We start from the raw sequence: 24,205 nt of genomic DNA on the forward strand, positions 1-24,205 counted from the left end.
ACATGAGACTGAGACTCAAAAAAATCTGAGTGTGGGGGGAAGAACCAGAGTACAAATAATATTAATAACACTAACACATGCCTACAATTTAACCAAGCATATGTCCAGAACCCCTCAAGAGTTCCATGCTTGTGGGCCAAGTGTGCTTGCACACGGTAGCACACATCTTTAATCTCAGCACTTGGGGAGGCAGAGGTGAGCGGATCCTCTTGGTCTACAAATCAAGTTCCAGGATAGCCAGGGCTGTTACAGAAAAACCCTGCCTCAAACAAACAAATTATTTCCATGCTTGTAACCAATATTTATAAAACCTATACCAAAAGCAGGCCTCTCTTATGGATGGGGAAAAAAGAATTCAAAAGTAGGTTGGTTGTCAGATGGTGGTGGTACGCGCCTTTAATCCCAGCAGGGGCAAAGGCAGGTGGATCTCTGTGAATTTGAGGCCAGCCTGGACCTCAAAGTGAGTTCCAGGGTAGCCAGGGACAAACAGAGAAACCCTATCTCGAAAAACCAAGAGAGAAAAAAAAAAAAATCAAACAGACAGAGCTGTATTAATTACTCGGAAGGCTGGCTAAGGCAGGGCAATGGAGGCCAACCTGAGCATCTTCACAAGTATTGGGGAAAGAGCATGTAGTTCAGTGGTATGGCACTTCCTGGGCATCACACAGACTGACTGTGATGGAGAGTAACTACCATCCCAGCACTTGAGACAGAGAAGGGGTCAAGGTCAGCCTCCACTGTATAGGAAATTGGGAACCAACCCAGGACACAGAAGTACCTTTATCAAAAAGAGGGTCAGGAAATAAAGAGAAAAATCCTATGTCTCTTCATGTCCCCACTGAATGGAACTCAACAATTATTGCTATTTTAGAAAACCATTAGCTGGTCTCACTAAAACTAGACTCACACCTAGTGAAGCGCTGTGCTTTCCCTCAACATATTATTTAAATGGAAATAAAATTATTTATTTTATTCATAAAATTATGAGGATATTTAACGACCTTGTTAAAAAGTAGAATCTTGAGGACCAAAGTGATGGTTCCGTAGTTAAGAACACTCCATGTTCTTCCAGAAGACCTAGTTCCTAGTACCCACGTTAGATGGCCTCCTCAGGCACAGGTCCATACATGGCATACACTTAAACATACAAATGAACTTAGAAGATAATCTTTTTAAAAAAGTAGAACCAAACAGGTCTTGGCAAAAAATGATCTGATCAAGTCAGGTGGCGGTGGTGGCACGCACCTTTAGCTCCAGCCCTCGGAGCAGAGAGACAGGCAGCTCTCGAGTTCAACACAGAGGTGCAGTACAGTCAGGGTTGCAGAGAAACCCTGTCTCAAAACCCCCTCCCCCAAAATTATCTGATCAGTTTTGATACATAAACTCAAAGGTGTGACCGTCTAGGTGACAATATCGTGGCTTCCTACCTGGTCACAAAAATAACCACGAAATCAACCAAACCCAAAAAACAAAATCTGATCCCTGTGACTTGTATGGCAAGGGTTCCCTAAAGGTTCGTTCGTTCATGACTTTGAACAGCTGGTCCCTGGCTGACAGTTATTTGGGGAGGTTATGGAGCTCTGAAGAGGCGAAGCCTTGCTGGAGGAAGGCTTCACCTTTCATGACACCAATTCCACGTAGCTCCTAAACATCGATGTCACCTCGTCTACCAGGTCAGCAGCATACACATCCTCCACCCCGGCTGTGTCAGAGAGCGCAAGTGTGCGTCTACGCACTGCGGGTGCGCGCATGCGTTCTTGTATGCACACACTCCAGTGGCTCACACACACATGCTGTAGCACGCTGGCACTCTATCCATTGTGGGTTCCAGGTGCTGACATACGAAAGAGTTCCACAACAGCCTGGAAAGAGGTATGACAAAGGTTTATTTATCTGGCGATAAACTGACAGAAAGAGTAGCTATCGGCAATCCTCTGCGTGTGCTGGAAACTGGAACCGAATCCAGCAGCCACGGGGGACTGCCCAAGCTTATAGAGATCATGCCGCCAAGTAGACTGGTATCTTAAAGGCTACCGGCTGCAAGGAGCTCCCACAGCATCCAGATCACACTGCCGTCATCAGGCCTTGAGTGCTTTCACCAAGAGTCATCTCACCAGTCATAATCCTTCCTAAACACGTTTTCTTTCTCCTTTACTGTCCCCAGCCAAGGGCAGAATCAGTCACACCTGTATGCATATACTTTAGAAATATGTCTTATAAACACATGGAAGTATTCATACACTCTCAAAGCAGGGCTGTCCTCTATTTACTCAACTGCACCTCTTCAGTAACCGCCTAACCACATTATCACACGTCCAGAATCATACGCTATCACAAGGGCGCTATCACAAGGGCGCTATCACAAGGGCGACAGGGAAAACTGCTCCAGGAACTCGATAAAAGATGTGAGGAGACAGGGCGCATTGTTCACTCTCAGGAGGCATCTGCTGCCCAGTGGGGGATGGCACTCTTCACAGGTCGGTCTCGCAAAAAGAAAAAAAAAAAAAAAAAACAGAGGAGAGGAGGTCCAAGCCGGTCTAATCTGCTAAAAACAACTCTCTGCCAAGGCAGGGCAGAACCATCAGCCCCAGGACCCCTGCTCCGCTTTCTCAGCATGCTTCTCCTTCCAAGGCCTGAGTGGGTGGACAGGCATGCCGGGACGTCTCAGGTCTGAGATCACTCTCCAAGAACACAAGCAGTCATGGCAAGGCAGTGCATTCAAACAGCCTGTCTTTCTGGGCAGAAAAGTGAATCCATTAAAAACAGAATTCCCTCCGGAATAAGCGAGTTTGTACTGCTCACAAGGAAATACAGTCTGTTTAATACAACTTCAGCTTCTTAAAATTTGAGTCTCATCCCATATGTAGGGTTGCAAAAAAGTCTGGCAACAGAACGAGTTTCTGAATTCAAAGTCAAGTGTGTAAGGAACCAAGCAATGTGTGATCTCACTGCTGCCCTTCCCACTCTTCACACTGCACAGGCCAGGACGCTCAAGGCCAGCACCTGAAACACTCAGCTGTCAGGGCTGCTGGAATGGGACTTAATCATCAGCTACGTAATGAATTTAAGGTCAGCCTAAGCTACATGAGAACCTCTATCAAGACAGGGGAAGGGGATACCAAGTGTGCCAATACACCCAGCAAACTGCAGTGTTTTTAACCACACACACATAGGTCTCCGTTCTAAGAAACATGATGATGCTATTTGTGGTGCGACACACCTCTAGTCCTACCACACAGGACGCAGAGGCAGGAGGCTCCCTGTGAGTTAGAGACCAGCCTGGTCTAGAGAGTTCCAGACCAACTAAGGCTACACAGCCCCTGCCCCCCAAATAAACAAACAAATGTATAATTATTACCAGCAAAGGTTTGGTCTGTATATCTATTTTAGAATTTCATGCCTGTGATGGTCAAAGGACAATTTAAAGGATTTAGTTCTGTTCTCCACCATTGGGTAAAAGAGATCAAACACAAATAGCTAGCTAGCCTTCATATCAGGGACCTATACCTGATAACAAACTCAAGAGCTTTGCACACCTATTTTACAAACTTGCATGCCAAAGGTAATATAAAATCTCAAGCAAAACGGTGTCAGTGAAAGATATTTAAGAAACCTTAACAGTTATCTTTATCTTGAATTAAAAGACTTAAAAATTATTTTCCAAATTGCGAGAGTGTTTTCCTGGAAAACTAATGCTATGATTTGGATGAGCCGAGCACAGTTCCCAAAGGTCCGTGTCCTGAGACTCAGTAACTAGGACATGATCATGAGATGTTTTTAGAGGTACAGCTTGATGGGAAGACACGAGGTGTGTGTATCATGGAAACGATTACCATGGTTCTTGAGGATTCCAGCTAATTCTCATGAGACTTGTGCAGGATCAAGGAGTGTAGCACCCTACCAACTCTGGCTTCTGGAACTACATCATGAAACCTCGAGCCTTGTGTGTGTGCTGTTACTGAGATGCAATCGATCAGGATTATAATGCAGGTGAGGGGGCCCTTGCTGTGCTGCTCACCACACCTCAGACACTGACATCCCCAGCTAGTGATGCATAGAGAGAGAGAGAGAGAGGACCTAACACTTCCATTTTGCTGTCTTGCTTTGTGTCTCACTGCTCAGTTGCCCACTGCCATGTCTTCCCTGTCACTGAGGACTCTGGAGCCCTAGCAGAAATTAACTCTTCCATGAACTGCTTTTGGTCGTGGAACCTTATCACAGCAACAGAAACGTAACTAATACACCCCCACACGCAACTTCAAACTAAAGAAAACCTTTTGTTTACCCATTACTCATCTTAATCATTGCTTTATTAACGAAAGTTGACCAATGTACCAAATAAAAGCCTTTTGAAGACCAACCCTGGTAGCTCATATCTGTAATCCCAGCATTTGGGAGGCTACAGAGAGGATTACCATGAGTTTGAAGTCATCTGAGTGACACAGTGAGACTTTGCTTCAAAGAGAAAAACAAAATGGGTGTTTCTTTTCCAAGCGCAGTGAAGGTAGAGCGCTGAACATTTGCACAAGGGTGGCGTTGGCCAGGAAGAACACACACCATCCCCCACCCGACTTGGTGTTCCCTTGGCCAGCATCCACCGCACTGATTTCCACCCACAGTTAGCAGGATGCCTCTCTGCAGCCATATGGACCAAGACGATGAGTCATCTGTCATCCAGAATTCCTTCTAAGACAGGCCTCTACACATCCAATCACCTTTAGCACACTCAGCCAGCACATCTCGGCTAAGCACGACCATGTTCCCTGCAACATAAGGGGTCTAAAGTAGAACGTGGGGACCAGCAGCCCTTACGCCCGCGCTGTGCCAAATGGACAGATTCCAGAGCTTTGAAGAAAAATCAAAACTGAATACGACCAGATGGGTTTTCAGAAAGAAAGATGAAAACCGAATCAGCTGGGAGACTGACGCACTTCACTAAAAACAGGCCAGCGCTGTAAAGGGACCAGCTCTTCTCCGAGAAAACAGCTAAGACAAAAAAAAGCAAGCAGGAAGAGTCCGTAACTGCCTGACTTGCAACTCTGCAAGGCGAAATTTTTAATGCTTTTTTTAAATTTTTCACAGGGTTTCTGGCCTCCTTGAGATCCACCTGCCTCTCTGCCTCCCAGGACTGAGATCTTGAACTTCATACTTCATGTAGTAACCTACGAAAAATCCCAGGCCCTGTAAACTAGCCACAATCACTAATAAAGCCTCATGGCATTTACTTCAATGCCACTCCTAAGCATTTTGCTTCCAGTCATTCATTTCACCCTCCAACTCTTTCCTAATCCATCTTCCACAACAAATCAAATGCACAGAAAAGTACAGTGACCAGCCCAAGGTGACACACTGCCAGGGAGGGCAAGAGTTCAGATTCAAGAGGAGCAGTCTGGCCCCAATGCCCTTTAGCTGCCTCCTGAGAGGAGTTTAAAGTACGAGGCCTTATGATTAAAGGAATTGAAATGAATTACCAACGGGTACCAGCAAACCTAGAGCTCATCCCAAATACACAAAAACTGCTTGGGAAAATGGGTATAGTGGTGAACCCTAAAGTGCCACTGCTGGGGGTAAAGCAACACTCGGGTGTTGAACCCCACGAGACTTGCCAGGTGAATGACGCCAACTGATGCGATAGTGGTACCCCAGTTACGGGGATGAGAACCAGCTGCTTTCCGGTTCGATCTACAGGAAGGAACTCGCACCATTGACTTCAAAAGCCTAGCGGGGCAGTGACTACTGTTTCGCTAAGTGGGCAGGGTGTGTTTCGTCTGTCAAACTGACTTTCAAATATTGATGTTTAGGACCACAGGCTAGTGCTGCCATCAGGTTTAATCAAAGAAGCTCCTGTTTGCCATGGGTGACGGCTAAAGTAGAAGCTGTGAACTGTTCAAAGTGCTAAGAATAAGTGACTATTTAGTATTCATCCCTAAACAGGGCATCTGTGTTACCAACCTACCCACACCCATAACCACATCCAGAGAGGCTCAGAAAACACAGAACTGCAGTGTGTCCTGACTGCTTTTATGTCAACTTGACACAAGCCAGAAACGCCTGACAGGAACCTCAATCGAGAAACCGTATCCATACAGGCTGTAGGCAAGCCTGTAGATCATTTTCTTAGTGATTGACACGAGGGCACCCAGGCCATTGGCACGGTGCCATCCGTGGTCTCCGCATCAGCTCCTGACTCCAGGTTCCTACCCTGACTTGCTTCTGTGATGAACTGGGACGTGGAAGTGTAAGCAAATTGCTTTTGATCATGGTGTTCAATCACAACAACGTAAACACTAATTAAAACGGGGTAAGAAGTGTAAGGGCGAGAAGAAAGGGCTGTGGATTGTGCTGTCTTCTAGGCATAACGTGGCCTTTGCACCTTTGAACTCTTGGCGGTTGTTATTACTTACACAAGACCTGCCTAAAACTGGGCCTTTGGAACCTGTCCTGGAGAGGCTGACAAGGCTCCGTGACTCCCTGAGAACTCCCAGGCAGTGTAGTGGGACTGCTCTAGGGAAAAAGACATTTTTCTTCCGTGGTGCAGCGGCTGGGAAGCTGCCCAGTCTCCTGTAAATAAGCCCTCACCCACGCTCCTTAAACTCACTGGGGCACACACAAAAAATAAAACAGAAAAATAGAATGGGGACTCGCTGGGAAAGGGGAGATGGAGTGGGACAACGGATGAAGAACAGATATGATAAAAACATATATTATGTATAAAATTTCATAATGAAACTTATATAAATAATATATACCAATAAAGGTATTTTAATTCTCTCTCCTAATACTAAGATGCTTTTCTTGGTTATTTGGTCACAGTGACACACAATTCGAGTAACATTCACAAAATCAAAAGGACTTTGCCTGTTTCTTGAAAGCCCAGAAAACACTAGGCTAAGTCATATCCCACTTACTCTGGAGTTACCCCCCACTCAAATCAGTATTTTCTAAACCACATTTTTTCTACCTAGGGAACATCTATCTTCTTCCTTATATCTCATGTGTGTGAATGTTTGCTTGCATATTCACATATATGCCATGTACACGCCTGGTGTCCCGAGAGGCCAGAAGTTACTAGATCCCGTAGGATTGAAGTTACAGGCTTCAGAGAGCTAGCTACCATGTGTATGCTGGGAACCAAGCCTAGGTCCTTTGCAAGAGCAAATGCCCTTAACCACTGAGCCCTCTCCAGATCCCCATTCACCTCCAAAAAAATTAACCATTCTTTCATCCTCAGAGAACCATAAAATACGTGTTTTCTCTGACAGTATTTGTAGCTAAATTTTTTTTTTATGTTTCTTTATACAGCTTACTCCTTTCCCGAGACAGCTATTAGCACCTTAAAAAAAAAAATGTCTTAAACTATTTACCAAAAGGGAGGTCAAATAAACATCCTTAAAGACACATCCCTGGGTAAAAATTCAGAATGGATTGTAGTTGGTTATTTTAATCTTTGCTCTTTGGGTGCCCACTACTCAGCTCCCAAATAAATTCACAGACACTTATTATTACTTATGAATGCCCAGCCTTAGCTTGGCTTGTTTCTTGCTAGTTTTTCTTAATTTAAATTATCCCATCTATCTTTTGCCTCTGGGCTTTTACCATTCCTCACTCTATATACCTTTCTTCTTACTCCTTAGCTAGCTGGGTGGCTGGCCCCTGGTGTTCTCTCACCTTCTCCCATCTCCTATTTATTCTCTCCGCCTGCCAGCTCCTGCCTAGTTACTGGCCATTCAGCTCTTTAATAGACCAATCAAGTGTTTTAGACAGACAAAATAACACAGTTTCAGAGTTACAAATGCAACAAGAAAGCGACATATCTTTGTATCAAGAAACAAATACTCCGCAACATAAGTGAATAACACATCTTTTATATTTCACAACAATGGAATGACTGGACCATAAGAATACTATACTGCCTCACAAAGGCCCCACTCTGTGATCCTGTGGCCTAGAACCTGTAAACCCAGAGTGGCTTACAACCTGCTGTAATCACCTGCGTCAGCCTTCCAAGTGCAGAGATAACAGGTATCCCCTGGCTAAAGCTGCCAATTTTGGGGGAGAGGGGATGGGTTTCAAGACAGGGTTTCTCTGTAGCTTTGGAGCCTATCCTGGAACTGGCTCTGTAGACCAGGCTGGCCTCGAAATCACAGAGATCCACCTGCCTCTGCCTCCCAAGTGCTGGGATTAAAGGTGTGCACCACCACTGCCTGGTTAAGGCTACCATTTTTATAATCACCTTCCTATAACCAATAAAGACTTTTAGACACCCTATCTCTGTTAATCAGTCAAGTGAAAAACAAGAAAACTCAAGAGTTGGAATTTGTACAACCCCAGTGAATGAAAATGCCTCTTAATTTAAGATGGTACCCCGTGTAACCTCGTCATGGGCACCATGGAACTAAGGCAACAGCAGCATGCTTCTCTCGAGTCAAAGCTTTCAAGCTAATGGTCACCAGGCAGAAAGCTAAGGTGACACCACACTGGGTTCCCACGTTGTCAAACTGTTTGTTATCAAACTGTAAGAACTCCCGAGAGAAGCAAGAGTGCTGGAGTCCAGCCTGCCCAGTGCCCGCTCACCGTCCAAGAGCCAGTGTTCGGTGCTCCGGGTCTCCAGCTCGGACACCATGAGGCGTGTGATCACATGATCTGGAACCAAAAGACCTTTTTCTAGGTACTGCTTCGCCGTGTCGCCAACTTCTGTTTAAAAGAGGGGGAGAGAAAGAAACACTCAAGAAGGTTGCCAAGATGGGTGTATTGGCACAAGCCTGTAATCCCAGCACTGAGGTGGTACAGGCAGGAGGGTCAGAAGTTCGTCATCCCAGCACTTGGGAGGCAGAGGCAGGTGGATCTGTGAGTTCCAGAGGCCTGCCTAGTCTACGTATGTAGTGAGTTTCAGGGCAGCCAGAACTGCACAGGAAGACACTGTCTTGGAAAGAAAGCCCAAATCCCACCCACCCTACCGGACCACCCAGCTACCTCACCCCCCCCCCCAAAAAAAAACAAGTATTTATCAGGCAGTGCGGGAAGACTGAAGAAGGTTCAACCATCCCCTGGGGGACCAGAGGGAAAGAAACCATTTCAATTAGCATGTGACTTTATTCACAACACTGGGGAAATAGACGCAGGTATATTTCTGAGAATGAGGCCGGTCTGTTCTACAAAGCAAATTCCAGGCCATTTAGACCTGTCTCAAAACAACAACAACAAAAAACCACATAGGAAGGCGTGACAGTCCACACCTGTTATCCCAACACTCAGCAGACCAAGGTGGAAGGATCAAGGGTTTAAAGCGAGGCTACGTTAGAAAGATCCATCTCCAGAACTTCAATGCACACGCACACATATTCACACACATTCACGCACACACACGTTTCTTTTCCTGAACCACAATAATCAGATGATATCTAGGGACAACACAGTTGTAATGGCGATTGGGTGTTATTAGTGAACTGCCAACTTTGTAAAAGAATGTGAATCTTAAAACATACGTCAGAGAAAAACAATTTCTTGTATATAGGAACCTTTACATAAGACAGCAGACAAAGGACGGGGTTAAACCTACCTATTTCTAAGAACTGAACATTTTCTACAAAAATGAAGTCCTCTGCTGAGCAGGGATCTGAACCACTAAGAACCACATATGCACAGGCATTAGGTTCTTACATAACCACAAAACCAGGTAGGTGACATGGCTCTGGTAAAAGGTGCCTACTGCCAAACCTGATTACCTTGGGACCCATGGGGTAGAGAGAACCGACGCCAGCAAATTACCTCCTCCCTCCACTCAAGCCATGGCACTACCTGCACACTAGGATGGATGGAGAGATGACTGAGCAGGTGGGCAGGCGGGGAGGCAGGCAGGCAAGTAGGTAGGTATCTAAGAATATTAACAGTGGGGGGAAATGCCAGAAGTATGGATAAACAGAATGACTGGAGTATCTCAGAATATTATAGGAAAGTGCCTGAGAAGTGTTTTAGCCCCATTCCCCCCTTGAATTTGCATAGATCCATTGCATCCCCAGCTTGAGCCTGTATTGCTATCCTCAAATGAAGCACTGAACCACGGGCTGTGGAAATCTTGACATCACTCAATCCCTAGATTCAGGGCCGCTAAAACTGCAGGTCCACATAGGCTATCCAACCCCAACTGATACATCTACCACACAACCTCTACACCTAAGGCTCAAGGAACATTCTGGAAGAGGGGGAAGAAAGATTAGAGCCACAGGACCAGAAGTCTGCTGTAAGATTGTGCCTTTCAACATGACAACTATAGCCACATAATCAACAATATACCTGAACAGTAATGTCTCCAGCTAATCAACACAGATGGGGAAATCTCTTGGAGCCCCACACATAGAGTTACAGACTGATGACTAGAGAAGAGAGAGAGAGAGAGAATTAAATATTTTCCAACTATTTCTCCAACACCAAGTGGTCAGCCCTAAAAGCAAATGCACACAAACATGAAAACAGACTCTATGTATATATGCACTCTTCTTTTCTTCTTCCCCCCTTTTAAAGGAGACAGGGGGTGAACCCAGAGCTTCACACACGCAGGCAAGTGCAAAATCACTGAGCAAGGAGAGCAGGTGCGTGGGGAGCTACGCTGCAGGTGTTTGAGGTACCCGCCATAGATGGAAATACTTCAGGCACTCATGATGGAGAGCAGACCAGCAAGATGTGGGACCGCATGCAGGTGACTCTGAAGGGCACGGCATTTAAAGCAGCTTTAGAAAGGTCACTCCCAGACCAAAAGCCAGCTACTTCGGTCAAGGGACTTGGTGTCAACTCAAAGTGTTGGTAGGGCCCTCCATGGAAAACAAAGAACCTCAAGATGGCATGGGTGGTGCCTTCAACAGAGGTGTATGCCACAGAACAGGGCAACATGACATTGAAATGGGAAGCTGTGAGAGCCCCAAGGCTAAGACAAAAGCCTGACACAAGAAACAGAAGCAAGGGAAGGAGCTCTTGTCCGTCCCTTGAGTACCTTGGTTTGATCCAAAGGAAGCTTGAAATAACCCCCGTGGAAGACTTCCAGCACTCAGAGTCCGATATGTAACTGAGAGCAGCAAACTTTCCCAACTGTTTCAGACAATTGTGTGGCCTCCCTCTGCAGGAGACAGGCAGCATGTCCACTACCCTGCCACAACACACGACAAAGACTCACAACCATGGGATCCGGCCCATGAAGGAAGTGCATGACAAGAGAGCATCTTGTCACAAGACACAGGGCTGTCCCTGCACCGCCCTAGCCAGGGAAAGCTAATGGCAACATGTTAAGATGTGTTACAGAGCTGATCCAATTTCCCAGGGGCTCCAAAGATTGCGCTCTCCCGTCCCACCCCCCTCCCTCCACCATTTCTCCCTCTCCTCTATACACACACTGGGTGAGGGGAGGGGGGATGCCAGCTAGAAGATGGCATACCTCTAAGTCACACAGACTGGCCTCTAACTAGAAACCCATGTGCGTCATTCAACCTCCCATGTGCTGGGATTCGAGATGTGTGTCACCTCCCTGGCACATCTTTTTAGACTTAAAATCTACAGAGCTTAAGCCAAGTGGCTCATCCTTCCAAACTCATACTTCCAAGAAAGTTTCATCAGCTCCTAAGATCCCCAGTCATGGTGTTTTAACCACAGCGACAGAGAGGCGACCAAGGCAATGCTCACCTGTGATTTATTGGCAAGATTCCACCATAGGGAAGCCTTGTGTTTTTCTGGCAGTTACACAAAAGTTAAAAACCACACAAAATTACTGTAAAGATGAGTTACATCTGGCAAAATTTTATGGAAAAATCAAGAATATAAGATAGAGGGCAGTGGCTGGCAAGAGCAGGAGTGGAAAGGGACATTTAAATGTTCTCTTTCTTAGGCTAGAAATACATTAACTGCCGTCTTCTCTGTGTCTGTCTGTCTTTGTTCTGACCAAGTGAGAACAAGTTGGATTCAGAAGACAAGCTAGTCAAATGTCTACCATGCAGCAACTTCCTACGATGCCTGGCTGGGTCCCTCAAGACAAACTTTCTGTGCCCATTCAATGCCTCTGAGAAAAAGACCTGGCAAGGAGCCAATTCCTTCCCAAGGCTGCACAGCCTGTGAGTACCAAATGCAACGTGGAAGGGACAAAATTAGAAGAAATCAGAGTCCCCAAACTGTAGCTTTGTGATCCTAAAGACTAAGTTCTTTCTCTTTCCATGTGCAAGAATACTTAGGTACTTACTTGAAAAATATGGAGTCCTCCCTATAAACTGTTTGCCCTTCATATTACTTTGCTAAATCTCTTCCAATAAGAAAATACACTTAGCCGGGTATGGTGACACATACCTTTATATCCAGCACTAGGAGGCAGAGGCTGGAGGATCTCTGAGTCAAAAGCCAGCCTGTTCTCATAGCAAGTTCCAGGTCAGCCAAGGCTACATAAAGACCCTGTCTCAAAAACCTGGAACACTTCAAAGGGAGGTCACAAGGAGAAAAACACTCATCATATAATATTTTAGAAGAACTTGGGTAAAGGTGTGTGATCCATGGAACCCAAGTAATGGAGAGAACTGACTCATAACTGTTCTCTGACCGCCACGATACCCAAGTGCATTCAGAGCCAACCAAAATGATGCTAGGCTGAAGTCAAGTTCAGCAGTGCTTGCCCATGTTAAAAAATAGAATAGCATAGCAGCATGTATCTGTAATCTCAGAGCTGAGGAAGGAGGTGACTAGAGGCTCCCTAGAATTTGCTGTCCAGCCAGTTAAGTATAACGAACCAACCCTAGGTCCCAGTGAGAAATCACACCTGTGAAAACACACCCACATTTGCCCCAACCATCCCTGTACAACACAGAGAAACAATGCCTATCAAGGACTGAGTATCCATCTGCACAGTGCTTGCCTGCCTGGCATGTAGAGCCCTGACTTCTATCTCCCAGGACTGTATGAGGCAGACACGGTGGTGCACACCTGGAGTCCCAGCTTGGAAGCTGGAGGGAGGAGGATCAAGAGCAAAGGTCATGCACACTTCAATTACAGAGTTTCAGGCTAGCCAGGGCTACATGAGACCCGGACTTTAAGGATGTCAAAGGCTAGGGAAACGGTTTAGTGGAAAGAGTGCTTGCCATGCAGGTGTGAGGAACAGAGTTCAGATCCAAGTGTCCACACAAACGAACAGACGTGACTCCAGAGCTCAGAAAGAGATAAGGCATCCTCGGAGAATTTGGCCAAACTAACCCTCATCAGGATGCTCTGTGCTCAATTAAGAGGCCTGACTCAATAAAGAGGGCTAGAAATCAAGGAAGACTCCTTCAAGCCCCTACACATGAGGAGGCACACATATTTCTCTCTCTCTCTCTCACACACACACACACACACACAGAGAGAGAGTCAAGTTGGGCATGGGATGACTCACATCTTCTACTCCATCACTCAGAAGGCTGAGGAAGGTGGATCTGAGTTCAAGGCCAGCTTGGTCTACAGACAAAAGTTCCAGGACAGCCAAGGCCACATAGAGAAAATGTTTCGGGGGTGGGGGTGGGGGTGGGGGAAATGAGTTTAAGGACAGTCTAGACTACAAAATAAGACCCTGTGTCAAAACCAAGACCAAGACAAACAAGACCAAATCCTTTAGAAGTAGAAATTACTGCAGAAATCCCTAAATATAAGTCATTTTCACACTTAACCCAAATGAGTCTTCATCAACTCCTGGCTGAGCCTAGTCCCTAGGGCAACTAGAAGGATGTCCAATTGGGTAAGTGGATGGGCAGTCCAAGCTGCACCACACTCCCCCCCCCACCTCAGACCCACATAGGTCTGTATGCCCATCTACAGTGCCTGTGGTCTGCACACTTGCCTGCCACTACTGCACACCTGCCATGGCCACAGTGACTGGAATGTTATGACTGGCCAACAAACCCCAAGGGTCCTCCTCTCCAGCGGGGGATTACAAGTGCATGGCCACCACAACCAGCACTTCACTGCAGATGGCTGGGAATCCAAACTTAAGTCCTGTTGCTTACATAACAAACACTTGACACCCACCCAAATCCATTGTCAACTTACTCTCTAAAGTTCAGAGATAGATGCCTCATCTGCACACAAAGAATGAACCATTTTCTACATGACAAAGCTTTAAGTGCTATCTTCCAACCAGATTCTCCTCTGGCAAGTTCTGAGATTACTGATTTAAGCATTAAAAGCATTCTGTTGGTCTCACAAAGACTATTTTGGGTCTGTACCAACTGATGTGGCAATATCATCACCACAGGTTACACTGCCCCTTTTGAAGTCTGACCACAAGGAGCTGTTCTTGGAGCTGACATCCTTCAACACGCACAAAATGTCTGTATCCACTCTTAAAGATTGCAAACTCTTAGGACTCCTATGGATCATCCTAAAGAAACACCTACCACTCTCAAACTATCGTGTAGTTGCCCAGGGTTCTATCCAACAGCACAGAGAAAATCCAGCTGCCTCTCTCCGGCCTGGGCCTCCTTCTTGGTGTCTGCAAAACACAGATAAGGTTTATCTACAAAACTCCAAGCCTGGAGACTCTCGAGCTTTCCTAAGGAACATGACAGAGGTAGATTTATAACTTACAATTTTTAAAACTTGGAACTCAAAATTTTAATCCTCTTCATTTTTATTTTAGGACATCGTAAGTTGTCCTAAAGATCCCTGTGGGGCCAAGTCATGCCTCCATACCTCCTCACAGGCTTAGATGACATCATTTAGCCCTTTGAGGGATGGGGTGGGAAGGGGAAAACCACTGGTTGGAACCCGTTTCCTGTGTGGTAAAATATTCAGTTATCTGAGTCTGTGCGATCATTTATCCCTGGTCAAAACCAGGGCAATGATAAAAGAAATTTTGTTTTTTAGCCTACATTTAAGCCAAAATGTATGAAATCACTATATCACTTAAGATGAAAAGGGAAAGAATTTGCAATGTGATTCATATCCCACCAATGTCTTTTCAAAGACTGGGATGGTTTACAATGACCAAAGGAGCATGCTGTGAACTATTATTTTAAGATGTGTTGCATCTGTTTGGGCTGTGGAACATTTGTTAATGATGTAAAGATGCATGTGTTTAACTCTGTGAAGCTGTGATTCTTTGCCTGTCTAAAACACCTGAATGGTCCAAAAACCGGCTAACAGCAAGGCAGGAGAAAGGATAGGTGGGGCTTGCAAGCAGAGAATAAATAGAAGGAGCAAGAGATCATCAAGGAAAGGAGGATGCTAGGGGCCAGCCATCCAGCCATATAACCAGCCACAGAGTAAACATGAATTTAAGATATACAGGAGTGGGGCTGGAGAGACGGCTCAGAGGTTAAGAGCATTGACTGCTCTTCCAGAGTTCCTGAGTTCAATTCCCAGCAACCGCATGGTGGCTCACAACCATCTGTAATGAGATCTGGTGCCCTCTTCTAGTCAGCAAGCATAAAGTGTTCTGTCTGTCTGTATAAGTGTGTGTATATTTTGTAAGGGTGCTTTTAGTTCCAGCACTTGGGAGGCCAAGGCAGGCAGATCTCTGTGAGTTCAAGGCCAACCTGGCCTACAAGAGCTAGTTCCAAAAAACCAAAATAATAATAATACTGTATGTCGTTATTGTGTCATTTATTTGGGAGTTGGTTGGCAGGGGGTGAAAGAACCAAAGAATGAAAAAACAGCTACAGAAGCAAACATGATCCAAGAGTCCTTGAGTCAAAGGTCCAAGAGTCCTCCAGCAGCTGAGAGCAGCAGGCATCTGGGTCAAGGTTTCTGATTCCAACTCTGCCCCAACGACCCGAGTAGACCATCACTCATTAGGCCTCAGATTCTCACAGCTGCCTGATACGCTGATCATGGAAATTTAGACCCTTGGACGTTGTGTAAAAGTTGCAGGGTAACAATCCACTCTCACCCAAATTCTCTTCAAACTACACCCGCTCTTTTTTATCCCCTGAGGTTCCCACGATGCGAGAAGGATGATAATGACTAAAGAGTCTGTTTCTATGGGCAGATAGGCACCAGGCACTGGAGCCTTCTGGATTCAGGGAGTGGAATTAGAACTCAGGCAGCGGCATGCCTCACACAATAACTGGTGTCAAGTTAAGGTTCTTTCAACTGTACTTGGCCTGGAGAGTTTAGGGCCGGTGCTTTGCTTCCCCCTTCTCTCCAATCAGAATGGATATTTTCATGCACTTGAAATCAGTATTTTGTGTAGTCTGGGCCCACAAATGTGTTGGCAAAGGGTCTGTTCCTCTAACAGCCAAGGCATGGGGACACAGAGACAAGAGCTGTGATTCCGGCCAGGGCAATGGCAGACCGTGGCTGAGGAAGGGAACACCCAGTAAAAGAGGATCTGCTGTGGAGCCCCTCCCATAGCACATCAATCACCTGACCCCTCCCATGGACTCGAAGAACTCAACAGTACAAGCCCTCATTTAAAAAAAAAAAAAAACAATAAATCAAAGATGATGGATTCCATAAGCCAGGCCAATGCAAATATCTATAGCCTGAGTATTTTCTTGGCCCAGGACCAGAACATGTGTACTTCATGAAACACCCACACCAAGTGCATCTGGGGCGGTCGGCACCATGCATGCTGCTCACACAGCCGAGAGAACCAGAGGCAGCAGAAGACAGCAAGGAAACAGACAGGGACGAGGACTCTGGAAGCCAGTCACAACTTAAAGCCGTGTAGGCTCAGAGGATTGAAGCATCTTTTCAGGCTCAGGCCCTGGTACCCACCGTACCAGGCACAATAGTCCTGAGAACTGGGATTCTACTCCCTTCCTTCCTGGAGGTCTTGATTTTCTCGGCAAAAAAACAAAAACCAATCTCCCAGTAACCTGATCCCAGCCCAAAGACTGCCCCCCGTTCAGAGGACAGAGAAGAATTTCATTTTTAATCTGACCCATTCCATGGCAGTAGGCTGACGAACAGTTGGTGGGGCCACCTCCTGAGCGGGCAGGATCTTGGCTGTGGATCAGCCAAAGGAGCCGCTGTTCTCCACGCCATCTGCGCAGGTGGTACAAGCTGCCACACAGCTGCCGGCGCATGGCTTTGCCCCTTTCCGTTCCTCAGTGTTCTCATAATAACCTGATGGAGAACTAAAATCACAAGCCAAAGATGTGTCCAGCACATAGCAGGCTGGGAGGGCAGGCAAAAGCTGAGGTTGAGGACTTCCCAGAGGGTTTCCTCGGCCACTGAGGGACACTGACAGGCCAACCTGCCGTCAGTCCTCAACAAAAGCACCTGGTAGCAACAGCGACAGTAGCAGTCACTGGGCACTAAGTACCTGGCTGGAGAGGGAGGGCTCCGCAGTTAGGAGCTGCTGAGAGCTGCTGCTGCCCTTGCAGAAGACCGGGGTTCAGTTCCCAGCACGCATGTCAGGCACCTCAAATAATTCCACCTCCAGGAAATCCGATGCCCTCTTCCGGCTTCTGTAGGTACTCATGCACATGTGGCACACAGCCAAACAGATGTACACATAGATAAAATAAACTTTTTTTTTTCAAAAAAAAATAAACTTAAAAAGAAAACACTAAGGACTGACCAACGGTTGTTCCTCTATAAGGAAGACTACTATTTGATTTTTTTCAAACTAAAAGATGTTAGCTGGGCATGGTGGCACACACGGGTAAGGCGGGTGGGTTACAAGTTTGAGGTCACCCCGAGCTACACAGCAAGATCTTATCCCTGAAAAAAAAGTTTTACATAAAAAAAAACCTATAAACTTTATATTATGCTTGATTTCCTTCCTTTTTTTCTTTCTTTCTTGTTTTGTTTTGCTTTGCTGAGACAGGGTCCCAATTGTTCTGTGTAGTCCAGGAGGGTCTTGCACCATGTAATTCATGACATGTAGCGTCAAACTCAGCCCATCAAATGCTGACATCTTAGTTTCTAAGTGAAGCTTCTTCTATTAAGGGTAAGAACGTGATGCCTGGGCCATTCTGGGTTACAGACATGGTCTTATCTTTAAGAGTGTTTTCCTGTGGGCTGGTGGTACGTGCCTTTAATCCCACCACTCAGGAGGCAGCTGCAGGTGCATCTCTGAGTTCGAGGACAGCTTGGTTTACAGAGTGGAGTTCCAGGACAGCCAGCTGTTGTATGAGCTGCAGGCCTCTTCCCACAGCCCGGCTCCTGGCCGCCTGGCTAGCTTATACCCCGAAATAACAACACACAAACTGTATTCATTTAAACACTGCCTGGCCCATTTCTATTAATGTGTGTAGCACTGAGGTGTTTTCCGATGGTAACCTCTGTGAAAAGGTCATTTGGTCCCCAAAGTCTCGACCCACAGGACTAAAGCTACCTCATAGGGAATGGGCCTGAGCCATGGGGGAGGGGTCTGAATCCTGTCTTTTCTTTGGGCTCATTCTAAAGAATTCTTTGGTGGCTAATGCCTTTAATCCCACACTCGAGAGACAGAGGCAGGCAGATGGATCTCTGTGAGTTTGAGGCCAGCCTGGTCTACAAGAGCTAGTTCCAAGACAGGCTCTAACGCTACAGAAAAACCCTATCTCAAAAAAACAAAAAGAAAGAGAAAAGAATTCTTCACAAGTTACATCCCTGACCTTCACTAAGTTGACGAGGTCAGTCTCATCCTTGAACTAGCTCAGCAGCCATGATAGGCCTTTAACTTGTCATCCTCTTGCCTCAGACACCCAAATAGCTGATATTAGTCGTGTATCTCGTGTATCACCATGTTTTTTGGTTTGTTTTTTTTTTTTTTTGATTTTTCGAGACAGGGTTTCTCTGTAGCTTTTGGTTCCTGTCCTGGAACTAGCTCTTGTAGGCCAGGCTAGCCTCGAACTCACAGAGATCTGCCTGTCTCTGCCTCCAAGTGCTGGGATTAAAGGCATGAGCCACCACCGCCTGGCTTCAGCATGTTTTTGTTAAGATTTATTTCCATTATTTTTTACTCATGTGAGGGATAATTTTAATTATGAGGAGGGGATGTGCATGTGAGTGTCAGGTACTGATGGATGTCAGGTGTTAAATCCCCTAGAGCTGATAATAGGATATAGGCAGGTGTGATCCAATCGGGGTGGTTACAGGGAACTGAACTCAGGTCCTGCGGATAAATCATCTGTGCTCTTAAGGACGAACAGAGTCAGCCTGACTTGCATCTTTTCAGTGTTAACAGACAGTGCTGAGGACCAGAGAATTAGTCAATTCTCTGTTAGGACCAGACTGGGTACCAATTGCATCTATTCCCTTCGTAGCCCCAGAATGACACAACATGTTACCAGGATTTGTGCTGTGATTTAACAATCTCTAGAAAAATCTCAGACTGCACTGGCCTAGGAGCACTAGGTGCTCTTGCTGAGGGCATGGGTGTAGTGATGAGGAGAGCAGGCCTGCTTTTCATCCCACCCGATCCCGCTCAGCTAGCTTAGCCCTGGAAATAATAACATGGAAACTGTATTCATTTAAACACTGCCTGGTCCATTATTTCTAGCCTCTTATTGGCTAACTCTCACATCTTGGTTAGCCCATTTCCATTAAATCTGTATAGCACGATGAGGCTGTGGCTTACTGGGAAAGATCCTAACCTAGATCCTTCTTGGGGCGGAGAGTCATGGTGTCTGCCTGACTCTGCTTTCTTCCTCCCAGAATTCTGTTTGGTCTACTCCACCCACCTAAGGGCTGGCCTATCAAAAAGCCAAGGCAGTTTCTTTACTAACCAATGAAAGTAACACATAGATAGATGACCCTCCAACACCACACGGGTTTGATCCCAACACCCACTGTGGCTCACAAACACCTCAACACCAGTTCCAAAGGAACCCAGTGCCCTCTTCTGGCTTTCTCAGGCACCGGGCGTGCAAGTGGCACACAGACACACACGCATATGCATGAAATAAAATTAAACCAAAAAAGAAACAGTGAACATCCAGCCTGCTCTCTGGGGGGAACCCTCCGTTCTCATGGTTATTTCTATTCCAACAGGTTCTAGGCATCCCAAGGTGATTCCCTCAGTGGCCTAGAGGGTCCCAGCCCCTCGACTTCAACCCGTGAGTTTAAACAAGTCTCTGGTCTCCAAACCCGCACTGCTCTTTCAAACGGCACATACCTGAAGCTGAATGTGCTAGCAGGGAGCCTAATTTTAGAGACGCTTCAGAATGTTCACACTATTCCACTGCCAGAGAGAGGAGAAAAACAACGCAGGCGCACACACTGCCCGGGCTGTTCTCCAAAGGGTGCATAAAGAGTATGATGGATTTGTAACAATGACTTCCCTCCCTTTTTCCTTATTATAAACCAGGCCACCTAAGAGCCTCCAGAGCTGACTACAGCCCAGGCAGTATACACTCCTCGCCAGCAAGGCGGCGACTGAATAAAGCAGCCAATAAGTTCTTTTAAAGCCACTCCACTTCAAAGGTATAAATAGACTCCGCTGCTTCGCAGCTTAAAATATCAAACAAGGCCCACAGCCGTCCTCTGATCTCCACACGTGCCGTGACATGCACATACATGTGCAAACGTGCACAGTTTTTTCATTCTACGAGGCTATAGCTAGGGCTCGATGGTTAAGAGCACTGGTTGCTTTCCAGAGGATTTGGGTTCAATTCCCAGCATCCAGCTGGAAGCTAACAAACTTCTATAACTCCAGCTCCAGGGGATCCAATGACTTCTTCTTGTCCCTAGAGCATCATGGCACACATGACACAAATATACACACAGGCAAAACACTCAGGCACATAAAATAAATGCTACCACTCTTTATGCCCATTTCGATGATTTTTTTTCAGTCTATTTTTTCCTTGTCTTTTGTATGGTCTCCTACGGGCAACTACACTTATGTTGTGTAGATTATCAGTAAAATAAACCTGTGAAATAAACCTGAAAATTATAGAGTTGGGCACAGTAGTGCAACACCCACAATCCTAGCAACTTGGGGGAGGCTGAAGCAGAAGAGGAATGGGCCCTAGGCCAGCCTGGTCTACACAGCAAGAACTTATCTCAAAGAAGAGGACAATATATGGTGGTCACCATGAGACCACTACAGCAGGGTCCTAAGAGGGAGCAGCCATGATGGAGTCCTAAACAGACCTCTGGTCCACGCGGCCTAACACTCAGGCCTTTCCTAGAAGTTGTGGAGCTGGTTCAACACACCCTCTTACGGCCTCCCTTCAGTGGTCACTTGTTGCTAGACAGATTATCAAGAGATAAAAGTGCCAGCCAAGGTGACTGAGGCTGGAGTTAAAGCTAGTTAGTCTAGGATGCGTAGTTGAGCTCCAGGTCTCCAAAACAATAAGTTAACAGCAGCAGTACCAGAACCACAAAAATAATAAATATAAATAAATAATCAATCCTACGGTCCAGGAACATGCTTGCCAGCCAGTGAGTTCCCAACCTTTGTCCCTAGAACATCCTGCAGCCAACAGCAGTTGCAGCTGGAGCTCAACCACCATCTGCAACTGCCTTTCACCATCACCGCAGAGCGGGGAATGCAGTTGCAGGCAGCAGGCTGGGCTTGGCTCGGCTCCTCTGTACATGTATTCAGTGCTGCAACATGACATTCAAAACACTTCTAGTGCAAGCCAAGGATTCACAGCCTCCTGCCTTAGCCCCCACTGGCCAGACAGATGGGGATGATGGTATATACTACAATTTTCCTCTGAGGTCTGGGTGACAAATTCACTCTCTAGCCCAGGCCGACCTTGAGTTCAGGTTTATCTCCAAGCCAGCAATCCTGAGCTTCCATCATAACTGGGCCCACTACAGATGCCAGATGCACACTCAGCAGGCCCACTGATGGAAATATTTCTCAGTACGAAAAGAAATGCCAAAAGCTAAAATAAAAAGCTCCAGAAATTGCAACCCAAAACAGGGCTTAACCTTGCACTTGTTCAACTCAGTTCTCAAGTTTGTTAGGTCTGCTTTTTATTTAAAAAATTTAACTTCTAGAGCCTTTGAGGAGGTTCAGTGGGTGAAGGTCCTTTCCCCCAGATCCCCCATGGTGGAAGGAGAGAGAGAGAGAGACCTTCCAAATATTCTTCCCTGACCTCCATACACGAGCTCATGCATGCTCCATAACCCAGGCTGTTCATAATCTTCCCATTTTCCTCGACTCAACCCCTCAAGTGCTGGGACCTCCCAACCTCAAACTGCCATTCTGAGCTGGATGCAGTGTATGCACCTACAGAAACAGCTACCTGCCCCACGGGCTGATGTGGAAGGATCTCTGGAGCTGGAGCCCTGAAGCTCAAAGGAGTTGTGTACTGTACTAGCCTGTACCTACGCTAGGTTCCAAGGGTGTCGCTGGATCTGAAGAGTCTCCTACTTCCATGTGCCCTAGCCCGGGTGTAATAAAAAGACTCTCCCGGGTGGTGGTGGTGGTACACACATGCCTTTAATTCCAGCACTGAGGGAGGCAGAAGCAGGCAGATCTCTGTGAGTTTGAGACCAGCCTGTTCTACAGAGTGAGTCAGAGCTACACAGAGAAACTCTGTCTCAAAAAAATAATAATAAAACAAAACTCTTGGCATTTTGCTCATTTGTTAACTACCTATGTCACTGGAGGTTTTTTTTTTTTATTTATTTATATTTTAGATAAGGTCTTACTCTGTAGTCCAAGCTGTCCTGGAATTTATTATATAAGCTAGGTTGGACTCTAACTCACAGCAATCCTCCTGCTTCAGCTTCCCAAGTGTTAGGACTGCAGGCATGAGCTATCAATCTGGCTTTAAAACAACAACAACAAAAAAAAAAAACCTGTTTCAAAGATGCTCAGCAGTTAAGAACAAGTACTGCTCTTACAGGACCCAAGTTCAGTTCCTAGCTCTCAACTCAGGCAGATCACAACTGCCTCTTAACTCCAGCTTCAAAGGACCTCTTCTGGCCTTCTTGTGTGCCTGCACTCATATGCACATACCCTAACACAGACATATATGTACACCTAATTTTTTTTTTTTTGATTTTCGAGACAGGGTTTCTCTGTAGTTTTTGGTGCCTGTCCTGGCACTAGCTCTTGTAGACCAGGCTGGCCTCGAACTCACAGAGATCCTCCTGCCTCTGCCTCCCGAGTGCTGGGATTAAAGGCGTGCGCCACCACCACCCGGCTGTACACCTAATTTTTAAACAAATCGTTTTTTAAAAAAAAACGTATTGGGGCCAGAGAGCGAGCTCAGTAAAGAGCCTTTTCTAATCTAACAAAGATCCGATCTCAGGATTCACATCAGACAGTTCACAACTGCCTGTCCCGCCAGATACATGGGAGCCAAAACCTGCTCTTCGGACCTCTGCAGGCACCCACACATGCACAGACATGGGCACACACAAACGAACATACATGCATGTGAGTGCAAGCACAAATTAAAAATGAAATATTAAAAAGGAAAGTATGGGACTGGAGCGATGGCGCTGCACTCGAGGATCAGGATTCAGTTCCCAACACCCACACGGAAGCTGATTTCTCAGTATCCCCCAGATCTCTATCAGCAGTATCCGACTTGCCTCACTCTAGTTGAGCCCTGCCAGCACGCCCAGAACTCCAAGGTAGCTCTGCCATCCTGTAACTGTAGGTGAACACTCACAGGTTGGCAGCCTCGCCTAGGGTCACAGAGCTGGGGTGGGCGCCACTGAGAGCCCAAGGTGAGATGGGGTGGGTATCACTGAGCGCTCTACATCATAAAACAAAAAGGTTAGCTGAAACAAATACTGCTTCGGAATTTAGAGAGTTTACCGATACAGGGGCTGGGGAGATTCCAGTAGTAAAGTGCTTGTCAGGTGAGCTTGAGAACAGGTCAATCAATACACAGTATCCACATTAAAAGAAAAAGTCACAACGGTGGCTTATGCTTGCAATCCCAGCAGTAGGGAGACAGGAGGTTCCCTGGGGCTCTGTAACTGGAGTTTCAAGAAAGGGAGATACTCAAAAGTGAGGAGGAGAGCTAGAAATGACTCAGCGGTCCACTGGTCACTCTTGCAGAAACGTGGGGTACCATTCCCAGCAACCACCCATATGGTGGTTCACTGCCTATGATTCATTACAGAACATCCAGCATCCTTGTTTGACCTCTAAAGGACCCAGGTGCACATGTGGTGCTCATACATACATACATGCAGGCAGGCAGGCACTCACTTATACTCACAAAATTAAACAGAGAAACTCTGTATGGAAAAAAACAAACAAAAGATGGATGAAGCCTGAAGTGGAGAATGACCCCCACGACTGACTTTTAGACCCCATACACAATACACAATGTTCATTGGCACCCAAACACAA

At 46.2% G+C, this 24,205-nt stretch overlaps 1 protein-coding gene across 3 annotated transcripts in view; it reads right to left on the minus strand.

The window, feature by feature from the left end:
* Nucleotides 1–24,205, minus strand: part of Ak4 (adenylate kinase 4) — a 52,717-nt gene that overhangs the window by 12,672 nt on the left and 15,840 nt on the right. For 2 of the 3 annotated variants that reach the window (XM_041652846.1, XM_041652844.1), the window contains exon 3: nt 8,575–8,694. The exons of the other annotated variant lie outside the window; for it this stretch is intronic. In XM_041652846.1, the coding sequence (XP_041508780.1) occupies nt 8,575–8,694 (120 nt within the window). The remainder of the gene's footprint in view (nt 1–8,574; nt 8,695–24,205) is intronic. 3 annotated transcript variants of the gene reach the window in all.

This window comes from Microtus oregoni, unplaced genomic scaffold (genome assembly GCF_018167655.1).
Source record: "Microtus oregoni isolate MIOR12 unplaced genomic scaffold, Mior012 000005F_ref0000423, whole genome shotgun sequence".
In the NCBI taxonomy this organism is placed as follows: domain Eukaryota; kingdom Metazoa; phylum Chordata; class Mammalia; order Rodentia; family Cricetidae; genus Microtus; species Microtus oregoni.